The sequence below is a fragment of the Lampetra fluviatilis genome, chromosome 13 (genome assembly GCF_964198595.1).
Source record: "Lampetra fluviatilis chromosome 13, kcLamFluv1.1, whole genome shotgun sequence".
NCBI classification, from domain to species: domain Eukaryota; kingdom Metazoa; phylum Chordata; class Hyperoartia; order Petromyzontiformes; family Petromyzontidae; genus Lampetra; species Lampetra fluviatilis.
In genome coordinates this window covers 5,305,796-5,327,274 of record NC_136287.1, presented here as the reverse complement: position 1 = coordinate 5,327,274, position 21,479 = coordinate 5,305,796, and the positions used below count along the sequence as shown (strand labels likewise).

At 42.3% G+C, this 21,479-nt stretch overlaps 1 protein-coding gene across 3 annotated transcripts; it reads right to left on the bottom strand.

Moving 5' to 3' along the window:
- Positions 1–5,311: 5,311 nt before the first annotated feature.
- On the bottom strand, positions 5,312–19,454 carry GRAMD2B (GRAM domain containing 2B). Of its 3 annotated transcripts, XM_078862121.1 has the most exons (14): positions 19,189–19,454; positions 16,296–16,418; positions 15,293–15,365; positions 13,948–14,020; positions 13,750–13,853; positions 12,502–12,597; positions 12,219–12,290; positions 11,335–11,424; positions 10,436–10,535; positions 9,889–9,996; positions 8,630–8,726; positions 8,404–8,511; positions 7,454–7,550; positions 5,312–6,695 (listed from the first exon to the last, which is right to left on the bottom strand). In XM_078862121.1, the coding sequence occupies exons 1-14, from the start codon at positions 19,236–19,238 to the stop codon at positions 6,627–6,629; spliced, it is 1,260 nt and encodes a 419-aa protein (XP_078718247.1). In that variant the 5' UTR covers positions 19,239–19,454; the 3' UTR covers positions 5,312–6,626. The 3 variants fall into 3 exon arrangements, with proteins under 3 accessions (XP_078718247.1, XP_078718245.1, XP_078718244.1); XM_078862119.1 differs by lacking the exon at positions 7,454–7,550 and having other exon boundaries at positions 19,189–19,451; XM_078862118.1 differs by lacking the exons at positions 5,312–6,695; positions 7,454–7,550 and adding an exon at positions 6,753–6,938 and having other exon boundaries at positions 19,189–19,453.
- Between the last annotated feature and the right edge of the window lie 2,025 nt (positions 19,455–21,479).

Below are 21,479 nucleotides of genomic sequence, written 5' to 3'. Positions count from 1 at the left end.
TGGAGAGCAGCAACAGCTGAGATGTGACGATCGCAATCTGTGGCCACCTGCTGTTGGGAAGTCCATTGGTCTAGCGGCCTCCATGAGCACAGGTGATAGAAATGATGAATCTGCACGCAGATAACAGAACTTTATACAAATCGATTGGTGCCCTGGATAATGAGTATTGGATATTAGGGCTGTTAATAACACGAATTTCACTGCACATTTTTTAAAAATATCTTAAGCAATGTGGACGGAGGCATGACGTCAGCACGCACGGTCCCGGCTCAATTCTGGGATGCAGGTGACGTAATCACGCAGACGGGTTGGGTGACGTCACCACCGCCACTACGCACGTGCCCGCACGCCAGCCAGCAGAACCTTTTATTATTATTATGTCTTCCTTATACGGTGGTCATCCAATATATGACGACAAAGGCAGGTGTGTTTATAAGTTTTACAGCCGTCCGATTGCACGCATCTTCCAAAACATATCAAAGCTCGCAAATGTACTCCGTGGTCTTAAATTTTTACTAGCACGTTTGAAGATTTACTGCGGCCGAATGTGTTGAGAAATATATGAAAAAGCCAAAAATGCGGTTTATGTTTACTGACACCGTGAAACGCACTTAACAGCGCGTCGTTGACGTTTGAAGTTTTTATTTAATTTTAAGAATGGCTATTAAAGTTGTCTGTTACTGATTGGCAAATGGTAATGGAGCCATCAATGTCCAGGTGCAGTATTTCATTGCCACCACTAAATTGTAGGCAGCATGGACCGCATAGCATTAAAACATGGAACGTTGGGCCATAATTGATCCAACGGTTCTAACCGCATGCGAACGTTGGCCAATTTTGCATGTTTATTGGGTAATTTCCTGGAAAAAAAATACACGCTTGCACACATCCGTTTATTAAGAAGAATCATTTTTAAATGTGTCCACCAATTCAGTAATCACAATTCACATTTATTAATGTTTTGCCTTCTTCACGTCCCAGATAAAACAAAAAAACATATTTTGATGGTGGCCTAGTCGGCCAGCTTCTCAAATCCACAACATTTTAGGGATGTGACCAGGGCGTCTCGAGTGCAGCAGTGTCTCCAAAGTGTTCTCGACGAAGATTTCTGCATTCACAGATCGAGCTGCTCGATTGGCGGCTGCATGAGCCTTTCGGCGCATTCCGATTAATTGTTGGATGTCCAACAGTGCCACTTCATCTTAAATTGGGCTCCCATCTCCTCGAAGCTGGTAGATTCTGCAGAATCCCATTAATATGCATGATAAATAAAATTGGCGAAAGCACGCAACTTTCGGGGACACTTGTTGTTGAAATAGCGGTATCGACTGTGCTGACCTTTCACGTCGACGCAGACACAGCGGTAGGTGAGAACGGCCTGCACCCATCGGTTGATGCAGCGCGGCGTCTGCATGGAAATTATTAATTTTGGCGTTACAGGCCTTTGGACCAGACCTTGAAAAAAGCTCGCTTGGGGTCAATGAGGTCACGTTCCGTTCACTGAGGTGGACGTTGGGGCCATGCCGTCGCTAATTGACTGGGTGATACGGAGCAGCTGGTCTTCGGTGGAGCGTAAATGGCGGAAAACCACTTGCAACATTAATTCTCCTGACTTAAAGCTTTCGTGACTACATTAATTCATATTCTTTGGGTTCAAAGAAAAGAACAAAAAAACTACGACGTTTCGATCGCAACACCGCTTGTGTTGCGATCGAAACGTCGTAGTTTTACCGAAAGACCCAAATAACATTATTTCTACGTACGGAGCTCACGGTAATGTTGCGGAGTGCCCTCCATCTATCCATAAACGGTGCACATCAAAGCATCAACTCTGTGGGTTTTTTTGTCGGATTAAAACATTTCTTTACGTTATTAACGTAGAGGCACACAAGCGCCGAGTGAACGTATTCCGCTCAGAAAGCGCTACCGCCACGTTCTGCGATGACCAGAGGACCATATGGCACTGTATTCGTAAGCTGCAAAATTGTCATTGATGGAAGAACCAAAGCGGCTAAGCCCCCATTCCCCAGAGAGACAGCAAGCTCACCAGATTGCCATGGCGACCGCAAGAGTAATGTGCTCGCTGGAAGCTGGAAGCGAGAGTGCATTTGATTCCACCGTGATGTAGACGAAAGGGGGCCGTGTCCATTAGTCATCACGTTGATACCGTTTAACAAGATTTCAGGTGCCAATTCTGGCCGTCTGAAGGCGGGAGTAATATATTGTTGGATCTTTTCGAATTTTTCCCGATGCTTTCAACACGCTTCGCAAATCGTGTTTGCGGAGACGATCACGGACGGACGATCTTTGTCGCCACTTGGCAATCGGTTAAAGACAAGGGACGAGCGGAGCAGAATATATATACACGTGTCGTTGTGAATGCGGATTCCGAACGAGTAGGTGTCCCCTGATGTGGCAGGGCTGGTTGCACTATCACACGCAAACATCGCCTTATTCCATTCACACGTTTAATCGCAGCACGAACGTGCTCTTGATATTTTAATGTGCCGTATATACATGGCTGCACGAATTTTTGGCGTGGTGTAATGGTTAGCATACTGGACTTTAAATCCAGGGGTTCTCCGGGTCGATCCAATCTCGTCGCGAGGCCGTTGGAACATCGAGCAAAAGGTTCTTCTTAAAATAACCGCGCATGTCCTACCCAGCAATATAAGTGGATGCACCACAGTTAGTCACTCGGCAGGTCGCGTGTGGTGGGATAGTGTCGGTACTCCCACCTCTGACAGGCATGTGGTCATTGTGGAAGAGTAGGCCAAATACCGTCCAGGGGGCCTTTCTGCCACCAGTGGCCCGAGCAAGCCATTGCAGGACTGCACATTTAAATGTCATTTGGATGCATATCTTGCAGCCATATATGGCTCCATTATCCCAACCTTGACCTCCGCCTTGCCAGAGTGCAGGGTTTTTCAACTGCTTGGGCGTGGGCCAGATGTGGCCCTTGCAGCTGTGACCCAGAGAAAGAAATGGCTTGTGTAGATATAAATATAGGTAAGTGAGGTGAAAGAGTTACAATCAAGAAATAGATATGAAAGGACCGTAGAAAATAAAAATTACTGAGATGAAATATGGATAAATATAAGAGATGGGAGACATATTTATTTTATTTTATAACTACGTGACTTTACCGAAAGAACCAAAGAGTAGGGAGACATAAGGACAAGAGATACACATTAAAGGGTCACACATGGACTGACAAAGCAAATTAAACAAGAACTTAAAAAGGCGACGAGGCCTTCTAATGACTCCTATACTGTCCCCGTGCGGAAGCGGAAGAAATGTATTGTGATTGGCAGCCAGAAAAATCGAACACTTACGTTATCGCGTGGGAGATGGCAATACTGTGCCACTGCACATGTGCGTAAGACCCTCAGGGTGCGTACGTGAGGTTATTTTGTGGCAGGGTCAGGCGGTCGGCTGTGTCAGGGATCTAAGTTCAAGTTGTTGATAGCCATGCCAATGGCCGGTGCAAGGTCAACCTTTTATCTATTTTTATGACATCGGTATTGCCATTGGTTCCAGACAAATGCAACTTTTTGATTCTTGAACCTCTCGCTAAAAAAGATTGCTCCACGTTAGTCAGTCACTTGTCACCGAGGTTGAACTCCAGAGTCATAAAGAAATAAATCTTTATTAGACGTCAAACTTGCTTGAGGATCCAGGGCAAAGATCATTGGCTCCATTTTTCGAATGTATTTCAGTGTAAAATATCACAACGCGTTGGAGTTTTGGGGGCTTCTCTCGATTAAGTAGCATTTTATTTTATCCCCTTTATATTTCTAAGTGATTAAATGCGTACGGTTGTAATTACTTAAAAGTAAAGGGATGTGTGTGTGTGCACTACGCATTGCAGTGCAGTGAAACCTCCCTCATCTGCATTGATGGAAGCTGTTGGTGGACCCTATTATGCATGCCTATTCGTAAAAACGATTCCGCTTATCAACAACACGGTGAATATTCGTAGGCCTTGGAAGGTCACTTGAAGATATGATGGTTGCCGGTCACGACTAAACAACGGAATGGCGGCCAACAGAAGTAACATACCCAGAGAGGACATCCATTGCAGAGATGGTGGTAATGGAATCAGTTTACGTTTCAGGAGAGATATAGTGTTGGAGACGGTTTGGGGAGGTCTTCATCCATCATTTGAATGGATCGCGGCTGTTTGCGAATAGGATGATTTTTACCGTGACTCTTCTCTCACCAGATAAAGCGTCTTAGATAGTGTTTGCTGTGCCACTCTTATTCATGAAAAAATGGGAAGACATTTTTCGGATGAATAAGTACCACATAAAACAGGATGTGCTTGTAATTGGGTTGTGAATCAGAGGGAGTTTCAATGTTTATTTTTTCACGATTATTTCAAAGGATGAAAACGCGACTTATTTTATCCACATAAGGCAGCGTTGTTTAAAAATTGCAAAAGTTACAATATCACACCATGTAAATGTTGATGGTAGGTCACATTTACTTCATGTTTTCACTCAGTGGAATTGCGATCTAAACTGTATAATATATAGTAGACGCCAATCCACTGCTGGATGAAGGCCTTTCCACACAGTCATGGTACGCATTTTCTATTTTACATCCCCAGACATTTGTGGTTGGGGTTGTTTCCATACTTCACGCTGGTCAGTGTGGGTTGGTGAAGGGCGGGTTGGGGGGGGGGGTGCCAAGGATCAGTTCAGACATCACGTGCCACTAACATCGCGTGCCACGGCTGGGAATCTATCCCAGGTAACTGGATTCAGATCGCAGTGTGCTAACCACTTCACCACTAATACGGGTATGTTTGCACAGTATATTGTATGAAGTACACACGTGTGCAATTGTATACGTTCTACATTATGAACTGTTGGTTGGATTAAAGTACAGCAGAACCATACTAAATACAATTTAAAAAATTCCCCGATCATATGGCTCAGTGGTAGAGCAAGCGGCTCGTGATCCTGAAAGTTGCGAGTTCAAATACTGGTTGGGAGTTGACTCGGCCCACCATCCTTCCAGGCTCTGTAAAAGAAATAACACTTGCCAGGGAAGTCTACAGTGGTTGTCCTATTACTAAACTCACCATCGTAATGGAATGCGGAATTTTCAACACGAGCCGCAGGGCTGTAAACAGGGAGATACCCACTGGCTCAATGCTCATGAGCAGGAAATGACTGACTTATTCCTTTGCCTAGTCTTTCAAGGCGTTGTAGGAGAAAGCTCTGTTAATATACCCCCCCCCCCCTCAAAACAGAGTACTGGCATATTATTATTATAATGCAAAGCATTTGACACAAAAAGTACTTTTATTTTTTATTAATTCATAAATTACACTTTAATAACATATAGCTAATTACAGAATTGTATGTTTCACCAAATGAAATAAATAAACATCATACATCACTCATTATAACGAGAAATCCATAAATAACACACGCTAAAGAAATTACACTGGTTCTGATGTAAATGCATTCAACACATCAACACACAGATATACTTCTGCACATATGCACTGCACACCTGCAGGTTACTTATAATTTACTTAATTTACAATCTTTTGCTGTTGATGGGCCTTTTTTAAATACAGTATAGGCACTTTAAAGAGCTGTCAACCAATCGTGCTATCAAGCACACAAGTCTTTTTGCAGACCTCATCTTTGCACCTTTGGTTTAAATGGGAATTGATACGAAAATGTAAAAGCACAATGGATTACCAAATTCTCATTACAGGTGACAAGCACTGTTCCCGACACTTTATTGTCAATTTAAAATGTGCGATAAAAATAGCGAATCTGAAATTACTGGTGAGTCACTTTTCACGGCTTATTTCAATAAAATGTGAAAAAGCTTGATTTGCACACATAAAACATTGTTTTCCTACGGCGTCTGGATTATTAAATCCTAATATTCTTCGATATCGAAATTAGAAAAATTCTTAATGAAAGATTTTTGGCATGATTAGCTTTCAGGATATTGCTTGTACATTATACAATGTAATGGGAAAGAAGTCCCCAGTAAAAACTGTAATGTACACAATGGCAGATAATCTAAAGTGCTGGACGAACGCAGGATAAGCTGTATTTTGAAAGTGAGGTGCTAATATCATGACTTCATTGCAAATTCACACATGCTGGGGATTTCTTTTACAGGATATTTCAACACAAAAAGGTCAGTATCGATCAGCACCAATTAGCGCATCCTCACTTTAAAGCATGAATGAATGCACAGCAACATCCAGTCCGGCAATGGCACTGTACCCTGAGCCATGGAATGTCATTGTTCACATGTAAACTTAGAAAATACCACTCAAATCCTGCAGACTGTGAAAGAGATAAAAAAAAACTCCACATCCATAAGCAAAATTACCCACCGAGTTGTATACAGTGGTAACGTATCTAACGCAACTACACCAAGGCAGTTGTAATTATTTAAATGTTTTATTGCAATTGGATTTGTGTTGGCTCCACTTGCAGATTTTTAATCCTGGGTTGAAAATGTTGCTAATCATCGTGGAGTTCTGTAAATCCCTTCATGTGCATAAATACAGCTATGGAGACAGGCCCCCTTTTTCTCTGGCCCCAATGGTCCCAACAATCTTCTGCCTGCAGAAGGTCTTGAAATCATGACAGTGAAGCAGTAGTGATGAGAGACTGTAGCTCAACAAGCAATTCATCCAGATTTTTTATAACCTGAAACGAGAATAGGTTCAATGTTACTACTGCATATATATCACGTTAACTTATTTTCTAAATATGCGTGAATAAGGAATTGTTTAGAAACTGTGAACTGGATATTGTCCAGTGCACAGAATAATATGGTACGTGTATATGCATTAAATATATTGTTAGTGCTTGCTTATGGATGAATATGCTCACGAGACTTTGATGAAGAGCATATCTTAGTTCAGCACACAGTTGCCTATATTGTTCCTTCTTTATTCACCAATCATATAATATAATCGAGCACAATGATGTCATGGTTACTCCATTGCAAAGTAAATTAACGAGTGCAAGCTGCTGAATTTTGATAGTCAATTATCAAATCTTTTTGATCTCCGCAGGCATTCAAGAAAAAATATCATTACCATTTGATTTTAAATGTAGGATTTGGGCCAACATAAAATGGCATGCATATATACCCTTTTTAATTTAGCACTACAGCAGATGGTAATGCCACATAGCATTACTTAGTGACAGTTAGATTAAAAATGATCACATTTGCATGGCACCTCTCCGACAAGCACATTAACCTGTAACCCCCCCGAACAAGACATTTAACCATACCATATAACACACAATATACAGCATCAATGCACTTCCATGGTTCATCATATTTACTTTGTATTAGTGAAGAAAACCTTTTAAATTGACTAAGGGATTAGCATTCAATATACCAAATGTTACGTTACCTATTCACACTACAGTATACTGTAGTTGGAGGAACTTACACTGCCTAGCGTAGCCAGAGAAGTCATCAGTTCACTGTTGGTGAGGTCTACTTTGTCAGCAGATGACATGGGATTCAAATTGCTTCGGTCGGGAAGGCTAAAATGCATAAAATGGGTAGTGTTAATATTTTGTATTAATGTATTTAAATTACATGACAACATTCATAACACTTGTTTGCCTTATTTTTGTAAAAAAAAATGGTGAAAGTGCTTAATATTTCATGCACATTACTACTGTAGTATTATTTTGATTTAAAGCTTTCGTGACTGCAGGGATTCATATTCTTGGTTCTTTCGGTAAAGTCACGTAGAAGGGAAACAATAAAATAATAAAAATATAAGACAATAAAATTCTCACGACGTTTCGACTGAAACACAAGCAATCATCATCAGGTGTGAAATCCACAGAAAGAAAAATTGAAATTTTTTGAGAAAAAAACCTTTTTTCAATTTTTTTTAGAAAAAAAAAAAACTTTTTTCAAAATTTCTTGTTGTGGATTTCACACCTGACGATGATTGCTTGTGTTGCAGTCGAAACGTCGTGAGAATTGTATTGTCTTATATTTGTTATTATTTTATTTTTCCCTTCTACATGACTTTACCGAAAGAACCAATAATATGTAGTAGTATTATTAACGTATTACTGATTACCCTCAAGAAAATAGAGTTGCGAAATCTATTGACTTGTGTCTAGCAACGAGATGGATTGTATTATCACAGGACCATGAGGGAAGATGTTGGCAAAGGGAGGCCTCCATTCAGCAGTGGATATGTGGCTCATATCCTTAACTAAACAGATTTGTATGCTTGATTTGTAATATTTAACATAATCTGAAACTTTCCAAACAATTCTTAATTTAGCCATGATGGGTTTTTTTTCTTCCAAATTAAAAATATTCTGCTGAGTTGCAGTAATCAGGTAATGTTATATATGGCAAAAAGTGGCTTACCCAGGAACATATTGCTGTTCAGGTCCCATCCCGATTGAAGTCAGGTGAGCCTCCAAGGATGCTATTTTCACCGCCATGTAACAAGACGATACCATAAGCAACACGATCCTGAAAGCGGAAAGGCAGAGTTAATTACAATTCATGAGCGTAATTTCCTCGTGCATCCGTCGATAATGAAAATTGTCGTCGAGTGTATTGTTAATGCACGACAATTGATTACACTTACAGTAAAGTGCACACAACCAGAATGTAATGCACTGATTGTTGATCTTCTGTCCTTGGTGTTGAACTTAAGAGGTAAGACATTTTTTGTTGGAGTCTGCCTGAGGAGAGAAAACAAGAGTAGCATGTCACTGCACAGTTCGAGGAGGTGAATGGTAGCTGTTTTGCAAAAGTATCAGAAAGCCCCAAAACACCTCTATGCCGACAAGAGAACAACCTGGGTGAAGAATCAATGCTCTGTGAACGCAACTTCAACTGATTATACAAAATGAAAACAAGTGTATGGAACTGTTGACATTTTGGGCAATGGCACTTCTTGATAGCAGAGCTATGCATAAAGACCATTGCCCTGAAATGTAAATTTTCCTTTTTTTTTTCTTTTACAGCAGTGTTATTTCATTTTTTCCCTTTTTGTTCTATATGGTTATGTGCCAGTGCACATCACTCTTTATTCTGAAAATACAAATTGGCACAAAACCACAGCACCTGACCGAATATTAACATACACAAACCTGTCGCTTTTCTAACGGTAAGCAGAAAATGCGTTTTATACAATTCTAAAATACATACTGGATTGGCGCATTGGGTACACATGCTCCATCAGCTTTATGCATTGGAACATTTCAGCTTATACAATTCAGAACAAGATGACAGTTTACCAGCTAATATAGTCCCCCAATCACTTTCACCTTTTTATGCCCTCTACCTGACCTGACACGTTAGACAAAGCTCTATATTTCGAAACGGTTGTGGACTCTTTCCCAACGAATGCCCTCCCCTCGCCCTATCCTATCGTTCCCCTGGTCACCTCCCCTTCCCCGCAAGAGCAATGGAAATCCAAGTCAAAGCGATTTCCTGCTCAATTGAGCATTGAGGCAACGTACATCTCCAGTTTACAATCCCTGAGGCAGCAATGGAGATTCAACAATCTTTTGGCTGGGGCAAGTCTATCCATGGGAAAACCAGTTTACTTCCCCCCCACATCATCCCATGACCCTGGAGGAATGATTGGCAGAGTCAACCCCCAACCAGGATTTAAACTCGCGAAACTTCCAACCGCGAGCTGATTCGCTCTACTGCTGAGAACCTGGCCGGGCTCCACCCCCACTTTCCCCACAGAATCAGTGGAATTCAAAGTATGAATAGACCTGTGTGAATACAATACACATGAGCGGTTTCAATTGTATGAGACGCACGCATGAAACTTGTATAGATCGCACTTATTCTCCTTATTTTGTGCCGTGCGGAAAACAAAATACATACTGGTAAATGAGGGGGCTGGGGGAGCCGCTGTCTGGGTTGATGATGGCCTTGAGATGGCATCAGTCTCATGCAGACCGTTTTTCCATTTGATCTCTGTCGGGCTGCTTTCTATAATAAAGTCAAGGTCAGAAAGGTTATCTTTGATGAAGGTACAAGCTCTGCAAAGTTGTGCTTTCGTATCGCTGGTGGACGTTCCTCCATTAGAGGGAGCTCTACAGAGGGTATTTGGCCTACTCTTCAATGCTGGCCAGACGTCTTGCATTGAAGCAGGAGCACCACACGTGACCTGCCGATCGATTCACTGTGGGTGCACTCATTTATATTGCCGGTTGGACAGAGGTGTGGAGAGATTTAAAAAGAGTTCACCACTATTTCAACTGTTGCATCAGGGGATTTGAACTGGTGACCTCTGGATTGCAAGTCCAGTTTGTTCACCATCATGCAACAGGTCTTTGGTACAGCGATACAGTGTTTAAATACATGTTTGACTTAAGTAGGAACTGTATGTTTAAAACGGCAAATGTTTGACTGGACTCCAGCTGCATACCTTCATGCTCTTCAAACACAGAGCTGGTGCTGCTGCTTTGTGTACTTGGAGTGGTCTGATTGGAAGGGACCAATTCAAGGCGCAATCCATCAGTGGTGGTCTAAACGAAAACACGTAAAAACACATATAAGCTAAGGTCAGGATTTGTGTTGAATTTATTTTACCCTTAATCCCATTCTCACGATGTGCATTTCAAATGAATATTTAACGTAAAGTGTCACGTCTTTTTTAATGAATATTTATAATCTTTTTCAGAATTTTATTTCCAGTCTACTGCTAGCAAAATTGCAGAAAAAAGAATTCATGTGGAACAACTGCAAGATATATTTTTAAAGAACCTCTTCTGAAAAACCCTTCAAGTGGCCTTTTTTATATTTATACAATAGAGGCTGTACTTCCCCTCAAATGATGCTATGATTTTGCTGCAATTGGCACATGATAGTGAAACCTATATATTTTTTCAAGAGTAAACTTTGGCATTAAATTAAGTGAAAAAACACATTTAATGATTTTTTTCATGCAGTCATTGGTTGACTGGTTGAGGCCATCCACTCCGTACAGTCGAAGGGCCAGTTTAAACACAGGTGGCTGCTTGGATTGGAGCCCAGGGGCCTCTGTGATGCCAGCTCAGGGCTCCAATCTCTATAGCTACCTCGATTTAAAGAAATTTTAATATTGAAATTGTTATATTAAATGTAAAAAAGGTGAAATAAGCAAATATCCACTGTGGTCACAGAAAATACAAAACATCCATTTATCTATTTATTTTATTTTTCAGTACAGTATATAGGAATGCAGGAGATGGGTCCATGCTACAAAATTTGTATTCCTCAATGCTGTCAAGAGGATTTAGCAATTGTTCCACCAGACTCTTATATTGAAAGACATGAGCATTTTACCGGATTGAAGGCATCAGGCCTGGCGCAGTTGCTGGAGGCTTGTTCCTGCCCAAGTTGTACAAGGTTGTTGGAACTGTTTTCGTTTACTGCCTATGTGAAACATTTCAAAATATTAGTTTGACACTAACATGCAGCACATCTGATATATTTCTAAAACTACGAACACTATACACCACAGATCTCTTTACATGACCAATAGTTTTGTGACAGATTTGTTGAATGTATGATAAAACATTTGTTTAATTACATGCTTTTAAAATGCATTTTAAAGACAGCTAAGAATACTCACTATTATGTTGTTCTTTTAAAATGGCATGCTTTGAGTCACTTCTTTTGTGGAGTGACGTTTAGCTCTGCTAAAAGCACAGTAATGCCCTATAGTCTCGATAATCTTTTTCAACAAGGGTCTGCCATGGTATGTTTGGCCAATTCCTTTATTGAGTGTGGGGTATGTGGGAGGAAATAGGAGTACCCAGAGAAAACCCACACATATAAAAAGGGATAACACGCAAACCTTTACAGAGATGGATTCTCCCATCTCATGGCCACCTCCTCATTATTGCTCTTTTTTTCCCTCTACAAATTATTCCCATCTGTCTTGTGGGACGAAAAATGTATTTGCTTAGTCAACCATGAGAGAATTGCCCATCGGGTGGAAGACAGCAGAACATTTGCCAAAATGACAGATCCTATAATTAGAAATTTTAAGTATCCAGAAGTGTATGCGTGTGCAAAGAGCCGCTCTCAACGAGTCCACCAGGGTACAGTGTAAGTATGAACTTAGTATCAGATACAGTATAAGTATCACTTAGGGGTTAAGCAGCCAGCTCAGACAAAGAAAGATGAGATGAGAGGAAGCAGCTTGCACGCGGCTATTGCTTTACCTCGGCCTGCTTGCAGACAGACAGCAGGGCTTTGTATGCGGCATCCCGGGCCAAGAAGGAGATGAACATGTGCTAAAAACAGAACACCACATCTGTTAATTCAAACAAGAATCAAGTGCAATTTTTATATACGTATAAAGTGTAATGACATTATTGGTCCATACAATTAATATTCGTGTTATTCACGGGGCAGTGTTGTAAAAATGTTTAATTGGTATGCAATGTTTTCATGTGAAAAATTACACATTGAACAGCTTCGTGACGATAACAAAATGAGACTTACTTTTTCACAGGCAGATGTTATGCCAATGGCATTTGGTAGCAGAAGCGCACTTCTCTGCTTTTTAATCGCTTTCACAGTCAACACCGGAATTGCAACCTAAAATTACATGCGAAAACACGATCATTGTAAAATAATAATATTCATTTACAGCCATTTGTTAATCCACTGCTGGACTCGAGCCTACCCATGCCACGCTCTTTATGAGGGCTATTTGACCAGTCTGGATTGGCTAAGGTGATGCTCAGGACTGGCGAAAATATCACTCACCCCTTATTTTAGCTATGACTGGAATCTAACTCCGTTGACCAAATTAAAAATGCAGTGCACTAACCACTGAGCCATTCAGATGGATCATTAGCACCTTTTAAATTGAAAGTACATGTTCATTTCATTACAAATATGACCATTCATCTTAACCGACTGCTGTGGGAGTGTTGATGCTAAATTGAGAATGCTATGAAGGTGCCGACGATCTTAGGAGGAAGCTTAAAATCGCAATATAATATGGTGGATTCAATAAGTTGGTCTCTTAGGAGATTCGAGAACTCAAGCCCATTCTTGTATAATTATGCAAATTGATCACCAAGAAGTGAGACATCACCCGATTGTAATCGAGTTAAATGTGGTTATTCATATTATTACAGAACAGGGCAAGGTAGGCAGGTACATTATTTTAGAAAGTTATTGATTTATTGCACACATTTCAGCTACATTGCTGGAAAAAAAAATCCTTCATCTTGGGTCAGTATTGAGTCAACGCAAATTTACCCACTAGCTCAATGAGCCTGTGGGAATATTAGATCTGACAATGCTTTTAAATGCGAGATAAAATCTGACTCTGCCATGGCCCAGCCACGACCACTCAGGACACCCCAATGCAATGGATTGTGAATGCAACGTAATAAGCCAGAAGAAATGGGTCCCTTTTTCGTTGAGTTTTAATTTACCCGAGTGTGCCCATCTGGGGCAACTAACAGTGCACATGCCACGCACGACACAATGAGCTGCATCGGCCATCGCTACCACATTTTAAAATATTTAATTTCTGAATATGTCTTACTTTGTTTAAATATTGTATTAACAAGTGTAACTAAAGCAGTATACCAAGACATTGGACCTTTTTTTATAAAAGAAAAACAAGAATTGTACCGTAATGTATTGCAGTAATATTCAATGTATTTTTATTTATTTAAACGTGGGCAGTAGAACCCCTTGCATAACCAAGAGCAGAATGAAAGTGTTTCATGCCTTCACGTCTTTCCCAAAGAAGTTGGCGAAAAAGCAGATCCAGTTTTCGGAGACAAACATTCGGCCTTGAAATATGAGGTCTCTTTGGAGTGCACAGTTGAAGGCTGTGGAGGGAGAAAGCACACATACAACGTTTGCATGAAAAAAATTGGACTATACAAATACAAAATAGTGAACCAAAACTGTCATTATACTTACTCTCAATGGGATCTTCTTCCTCTGGAATTTCTTTGAACAACTTGTGGAACTGGTTGGTGTACTTGTTCTGGGGCTAGAGAGCAAATATAGAGCAAAGAAAAGTCCGACAAAGTGCCACGTTATGGAAGGGCACCAACAATCTGCATTTGTTTAATTTCTACAGTGTGTACAGTATGCAGCATTTCCAACCGTCACATATCCACCTTGACCACTTACCAGCCCACGCCCAGTGCGGTTACATGTGCAGCAATATGTAATTTTTCTATAAATTCACATAACAAGACGTTTCACATATCCGCCTAAACCTGAGTAGTCCGCAAGTCATATATGCAATGATTGTGCCGTGTATGGCTCATATCTTAGATGTTGGAAAGTCATGTTTCCATGTAATAGAGTGTTCAATTTCACTATTAATTCGAAGCAATAATATTCGTAAAAATAGTAATGACCATCCACGTTGGAAACAATTAAAATCAGGTCAGCCATTATTTTCAAGTTTCATCGTCACTGTGCACGTTTGCGACCAGATGTTTGAACGTTCTATTTGCATAGTTTTTAGTTGACGTGATGCTCTGTGCTTCTCTAAAAAAAAACACACGGCCAAAAGAAGAAAACCACTGTGCCACACTTGAGAAACAAACTCACCAGGATGTGAAACATGCTGCACCAAAAGGAAAAAATGACCCTGTCATTAGCGAGAAATAACCTCTATGTACCGTGTGGTTTAGAACGGTATGGTTCTGAGCAGTTACATTGCTCCTTGCTGTGCAAATACAGTACGTTCTTTTTTTAAGTCAGATTCAATACGATCAGCAACCATTGTTACTTTTCTGCATCCTGATTGGTGGTCAACCCGCAAGCAGTTTAACTGTGCAATGTACCAAAAACTGCAATCTTTCGAAAGTAACCCCTCAATTAAAGTAACGAACGGCTGAACCCCGAGGCGTACAGCCTGTCATATTACAGAGGCCTTGACCTCGAATCAAGGCCCTTATCTCCCGTTGCCTCATTCTTTTATTGCTCTATGGGGGTCTCGTCAATCGAGTTAAGTCACGCGCACGGCTGTCATTAAGTTCACACTTTAAATACAGTGCCTAGGTGAACATTCCATTGTGAGTGCAAGATTCCTGTGAATTGTCCAATACACCGACAGATGTGTTCAATCACTGACGTAACACTTGTGCCTCAAAGCTAGATAAACCGTCTTTACTCACGCAGGAACACACGATTGGCCTCTCGTGTTCGATGCATGTTTGTGCGGTGCTGCAGATTGATGTTATATTTCAAGCAATATACACGATGTTTTGAGAAGGCGATACTTTGTGATATGCAGTGAGTTACTCACAGAGACTGATGGGGACTTGTTTTTTTTCTCAACTTCTCCAGTCCTTGCTAAGGAAGGATGATACGTGTTGGATCTGTGGCGAAAGTAACATAAAGTAGATGTCCTCTTATTCATGCTGATGGGGGAGGGGGAGGTGGGGATTTTGGTGGTGGATCCGATTATCCAGACTTAACACAAACACTGTAATAGGATGAATTTAACTGCACTTCCTGGTTACTCTTATTGCGGGTAAGCATGGATATCCGAACGGTTAACCGAAAATAGAACAACACTTGAAAAGTGCACAGAGAAGAAGCTTGAAGATGTGAATTCTTGGAATTACACTGGGAGGCAGAAAGAGGAATAGATAGATGAGACAACGCCCGCAAGTTGAATGTCATTAAAAGTAAACAGGATTGAGAATTGGTGACGAGACAAGAATAGGTCACGTGACAATAAAAGATGTTGGGCAATTGTGGAGAATAACGAGAGTGACAGCCAAAGGAGGGAACAAACCCGAGAGGACATCCTTTGTGGAGATGGAGCGATGAAATCAGCTCATGTGCAGAAGCCAGATGGATTGTTGCTTTGCGAGACCGTGAGAAAGGGAGGCCTTCATTCAGAGATGGATAGATCATGGACCATGACGATGATGAATATGAGGATCCATAGATTGATTTGAGAGGGCAGGTAACAGGAACAGCAGATTCAGAAATAGAATGGTGCATGAGAGGGCCTTCACTTCATTATACAGGTAAAGGAGAATTGTATCCGCAGTAATAATGTGTATTTGTTGTCAAGTATTCATTTTAACAGTCTGTGCAATTATATGCTTCCATTATTAGATCGGAGCACATGCACACTAGAAATAATTTTCAACAGCATCCAATTGTAACTGTGCGTACTCAACAAAGGTCTGAAGAGGCGTATTGCGGGTAAACTGCTCCACCAAGAATGTTTTGAACTGCTTTGCGGTGAATGATGAAGCACGTGGGTCGCGTGTATTCAAGAGAGATCTGTTTACCTCAATATGGGGGGCTTTTTCTTCTTTTTAATATCGATCAAGGCATCGGCTTCACTGCTGAACGTGTCTGCCCGTTGATTGAATCCATCTACTTGCGTTGGGATGGGGGTTTCTGAAGAACGACTGGAAAATAGAAGAGGCACAATGAGACAAACCCTGTTACTTGGATACATTTTAATGTCAGCAATATGAAATAGCTCCCTTTGAATTACACTGTTAAAGAGTGGATTGGTGGTACAATGGTGAGTGCGCGACACTACGAGCCTGGCCTGCCTAGTTCGATTCCCGGCCACACCTTACATCAGTGGGCAATCGAGATCAGAACCAGTCTTGCAGCTTCCCACCCCCGGACTTCATCAACCCTCTCCCCATGAATGACATGGCTTGGGAAGTCCTTCATCCGTTGGCGGATTGAAAATGGTTGGAATGTACGGTAAACTGCGTTTCAGAGTAAAGCCCTTAAACCTACATAAAAGGGAACAATAGGTGCCACTGTTGTGTTTTTGTAGTCGATGGTCAAAACAATAGCAGCTGTGAAACCAATGACTGTAAAAAAACTGCTAAAAGCTAAAACCAAATTTTGAAAACGCAGACACTTTAGCGTGCAAATTCTGAGTTTTTAATATTTTTGGCAAGTTTGTTAACAGGCATTGGCTGCAGTCAGGATATCGGAAGCATCCAAAGCAGTTTAAAATGTTGCATATTGGAGGCCCCTCAGAAATAGATTTACACAAGGAAAGTCATGTTTATGAAGGTTAGAAAAGTAATGCTTTTATAAGGTGAAATGTATATAAGAGCTTAGCCTCAGGCTAGCCCCTGAAAACCATCATTAGCTTCGTCACAATCTTGTTCTTTGGAGAACTGAGCAGTTGTGTGGCGTCTGCCTATATGGATGACTTGCACACAACATCAAGTGTCAACTATCAAGACCTTGAGTCAGCTGACTGACGTGGCGCCTATGAGCAAACTTTAGCTTCCGCCTAGGAGACCACAAATATTGCATTGCTAAACACGAAACGGTGAAATGCTGTGCACCGTGCGAGGGCATAATTTGAGCAAATATTTACCGATCGATTGCAAGTATGTTGATAATTGCAGGTCACGGTTGGAAATAGCTTTTGTGCCCATTAACGGTGGGGGTGCTAGCAGGGGACCAAACTATTCAACGGGACTTTGTGTGCTTCATTGAAACGGGGTCAATACTGCAGCTGTGTTCACAAAGACACACCTGGTAACTTTGTTGGTCAACATGACTTGGTCCATTGCAAAATACTGCACATGTCCCACCTAACCAAGATTAAAGATTTCGATTCTTTCCTTGGCGGCCCCATCCATAGAATGCGCTACTTTAGCTTGTCCATTTCAAATGAGTCAAAAGCGTGCACGCCAACATATTGTACAGTGTAGTACTTTTAGCCATAGGCCTATGTGTCCTATAGTTCATTTAGTATGAGAAAAAAAACTACGCTTAAGAGTTTTAATTAGGTAACACTCGTTTAAATAGCACTTTCATCGTAGGAATGTATATACCAAAGCCGTAGCCATGGAGTCAACATGGGGGGGGGGGGGGCAAATCTTCCAGGAGGTCTGGGGGCCACCCCCCAGAAAACAAATCTCAATTTGAAAACGAATTTCCTGCCATTTCCTGCCTGAAATATTGAAAAATTCACTAACACACGGGATGGACTTTTTATTTTTTATTTTTTTTACAATGTCTAATAGTGTATTGTAATACATTGCTCTTTTTTCTTTTTTACCTTTTCTTGTTTCATTGTATATAATGGCAGAGATTAGTGATTCATAAAGTACAACCATAACCACAATTATATAAACAGAAATCTATTTTATAGCAATATATTGGGGGTGGGGGGGGACATTTTGAGCATATTTGAATATTGGGGGGGGGGGGGGTGTCCCCCTCAATATCTATTATAATTACGGCCTTGACATAGAGCCATAGACAGTACAACACTTCCCGATATCCGCGTCTTCGATTATCCACAGCTGCAGGCAAGTTCTATGAAAACTCCTAAAATCCGCGATATTATTAATCGCGATTTTTCCCAAGCAGGTAAGTGGCCTAAATGTGAATATCGTCAACATCTGTAACTCCACACCACCACGGATAAGATTAGCTTACCCTGTATAAACGAACCATTTATTACACGAGTCTAAATAACTTTCGCTCAACCACCAGAAGTTTAATTTTTGTTGCTATACGTTTTGATAACGAATTATTTGTCAGCGATTTTAAACAATTGTTATGCCCTCTTTTTAACTTGAATACGGTACAGCCACAATGCTCTACAACCAGCAGAAACAGATTTTACATTCGGAGGTAATTAGCACAGCAAAAGTCCCCTTATCGTGGCCAGCAGTCTTCGGCAGTGCCATTTAGCTTCCGAACATATTTCCACGGGGTCAAGAATATCATTCGCATCATTCGTAAAAACTAACTTCTTTAGAAACTGCTTTAGTTTACGGTCCTCCTCCCGCCCACCCCGGCACCTCCGATGAACACGGTTGGCTACGTACGGTGCGAAAGAAAGTCACCGTGCATACATATGGAGGTGTCACTGTGTTCGGTACAAGTCAACACACACACACAAAGACAACACCACACTGCAGTACAGTACGTACATTGGCAGGCGCATTTAGAACACGTGCCGAACTAAGAGTTGTCTCTTCAACTTAGAACACCCATTCCTTCAAGGCACTCAACCTTCACCAAATCGTTCACTCTTGCCATTGGGAAAGTGTGAGATGAGAGAGAGGAAAAAAAAACCCCACACATACAGACACAACAGTGGTGCCCCAGAGAAATCGAGAGAGCGAGAGACCAGCTGCGGTTTCCATTAAACATTTAAACGGTCATACACTACTAAGGCCTCACCCATTCGTGCAATTCTCTTCCTCTTTCGTCCTGATCATGGTCATCTTCATGAGTACTTCTCCATGAAAAAGAAGCACACCGTGCTTCCTCCCCCTTCTGAGAGTTGTGGTGGCTGACCAAGCGGGCCACCACTTTCTGGAAAGCCACCAAATGCCCTCCCCTCCTCCTTCTTCACCCGCCCACAACACCCACCACCACCACCTCCTCTCGGCTCTCAACGCAGTGATGAAACAGCTCAGGAGAGTTCAAGCCAAACCCCCCTGCACACACACACCACACCAGTCTGTGTGGAGGATGAGGAGGAGCAGGAAACCTTGAGGGGCTGGGCTGCCGATCTCGTGTGGCTATTCATTGGAGCCAATCGAATGGCAGGCAAGGTGGGGTAGCAGCACGCAGGCTGGGGGGCAGGTCACAGCATGGGGACATTCGCAGGAGCTCGCTGCTTGCGGTCCTTTAATCCCTGACCGGTTTGTGCGCTACCCACGCACACACTACACACACACGCACCCACCACACGCTACACACACACGCACCCACCACACGCTACACACACACGCACCCACCACACGCTACACACACACGCACCCACCACACGCTACACACACACACCCACCCTGCCCTGTCCTGTGGCTATCCAAGCAGCCACTGAAAACCCCCACCATGAATATTTCACGGGTCAATCTGTCAGCTGCAGGACAGGGAGACGCAACCACTCTTGAGAGAGGTGTGTGTGTTAGAGGTGTGTGTGTGTTAGAGGTGTGTGTGTGTTAGAGGTGTGTGTGTGTGTTAGAGGTGTGTGTGTGTTAGAGGTGTGTGTGTTAGAGGTGTGTGTGTTAGAGGTGTGTGTGTTAGAGGTGTGTGTGTTAGAGGTGTGTGTGTTAGAGGTGTGTGTGTGTGTTAGAGGTGTGTGTGTGTTAGAGGTGTGTGTGTGTGTTAGAGGTGTGTGTGTGTGTTAGAGATGTGTGTGTTAGAGGTGTGTGTGTTGGACTGAAAGGTGTGCGTGTTAGAGGTGTGTGTGTGTTAGAGGAAGAGAGGGGCCGTCCATAAATGACGTCACGCACCTAGCGGGAGGAGGGGTCACACATTTGTGACGATGTGTGACGAGGGGGTGGGGTGGTTTGAGAAATGTGACGTCACATCAAAATGCGCAACTTTCAATAAATATAGACAACACGTTCTACTGAATTAAATAAACTTTTAAATAAATGTTTTATCCTGCAACATCAGAGTGCAGCACCACATTAAATACGCACTACAATGACAATAGTTTAAAGCGATTTGAAGCATGTTTTTTCTTTTGGGGGGGGGGCAGAGCTTTGTGACGTCATATTTGAGGGGGGGGGGGTCTGACTTTTTGTGACGCCGTGTGACGAGGGGGGGGGGGTCAAAAATCGTCCAAAATCGCGTGAAGTCATTTATGGACGGCCCCAGAGGTGTGTGTGTTAGAGTAAGAGGTGTGTGTGTGTTACAGGAAGAGAGGGGAGCGGTAGTGTAGTGGTTAGCGCGCTGCGCTACGAACCTGGCAATCCGGGTGCGATTCCCGCTCACGGCCAACACCGGTGACGATTATTTGAACCGGTGCTGGGCCTTCCCTAGGTCGACTTAGCCTCAAAGAGTATCTTGTGTGGTGTGTAAGCATCGTCACTGGGGAAACAAAGGCGGCCGGGCGTGGTGCTGGCCACTCACCCCCCTCGTGTGCCGTGCCGGCCTGCTCGCTAACAGCACTTGCCCCAACAGTCTGTGAAGGCTACATGGGGGATCTTTGTCTTTGTTTTGTGAGAGGTGTGTGTGTTAGAGTAAGAGAGGTGTGTGTGTGTTAGAGGTGTGTGTTAGAGGTGTGTGTTGGAGGTGTGTGTTAGAGGTGTGTGTTGGAGTGGGAGGTTTGTTAGAGGTGTGTATGTGTGTGTTAGAGTAAGAGGTGTGTGTGTGTGTTAGAGGTGTGTGTGTGTTAGAGGTGTGTGTCTTAGAGATGTGTGTTAGAGGTGTGTGTTGGAGGTGTGTGTTGGAGGTGTGTGTTGGAGGTGTGTGTTGGAGGTGTGTGTTGGAGGTGTGTGTTAGAGGTGTGTGTTGGAGGTGTGTGTTAGAGGTGTGTGTTGGAGTGGGAGGTTTGTTAGAGGGTGTATGTGTGTGTTAGAGTAAGAGGTGTGTGTGTGTGTTAGAGGTGTGTGTGTGTTAGAGGTGTGTGTGTGTGTTAGAGGTGTGTGTTAGAGGTGTGTGTGTGTTAGAGGTGTGTGTGTTAGAGTAAGAGAGGTGTGTGTTAGAGGTGTGTGTGTTAGAGGTGTGTGTGTGTT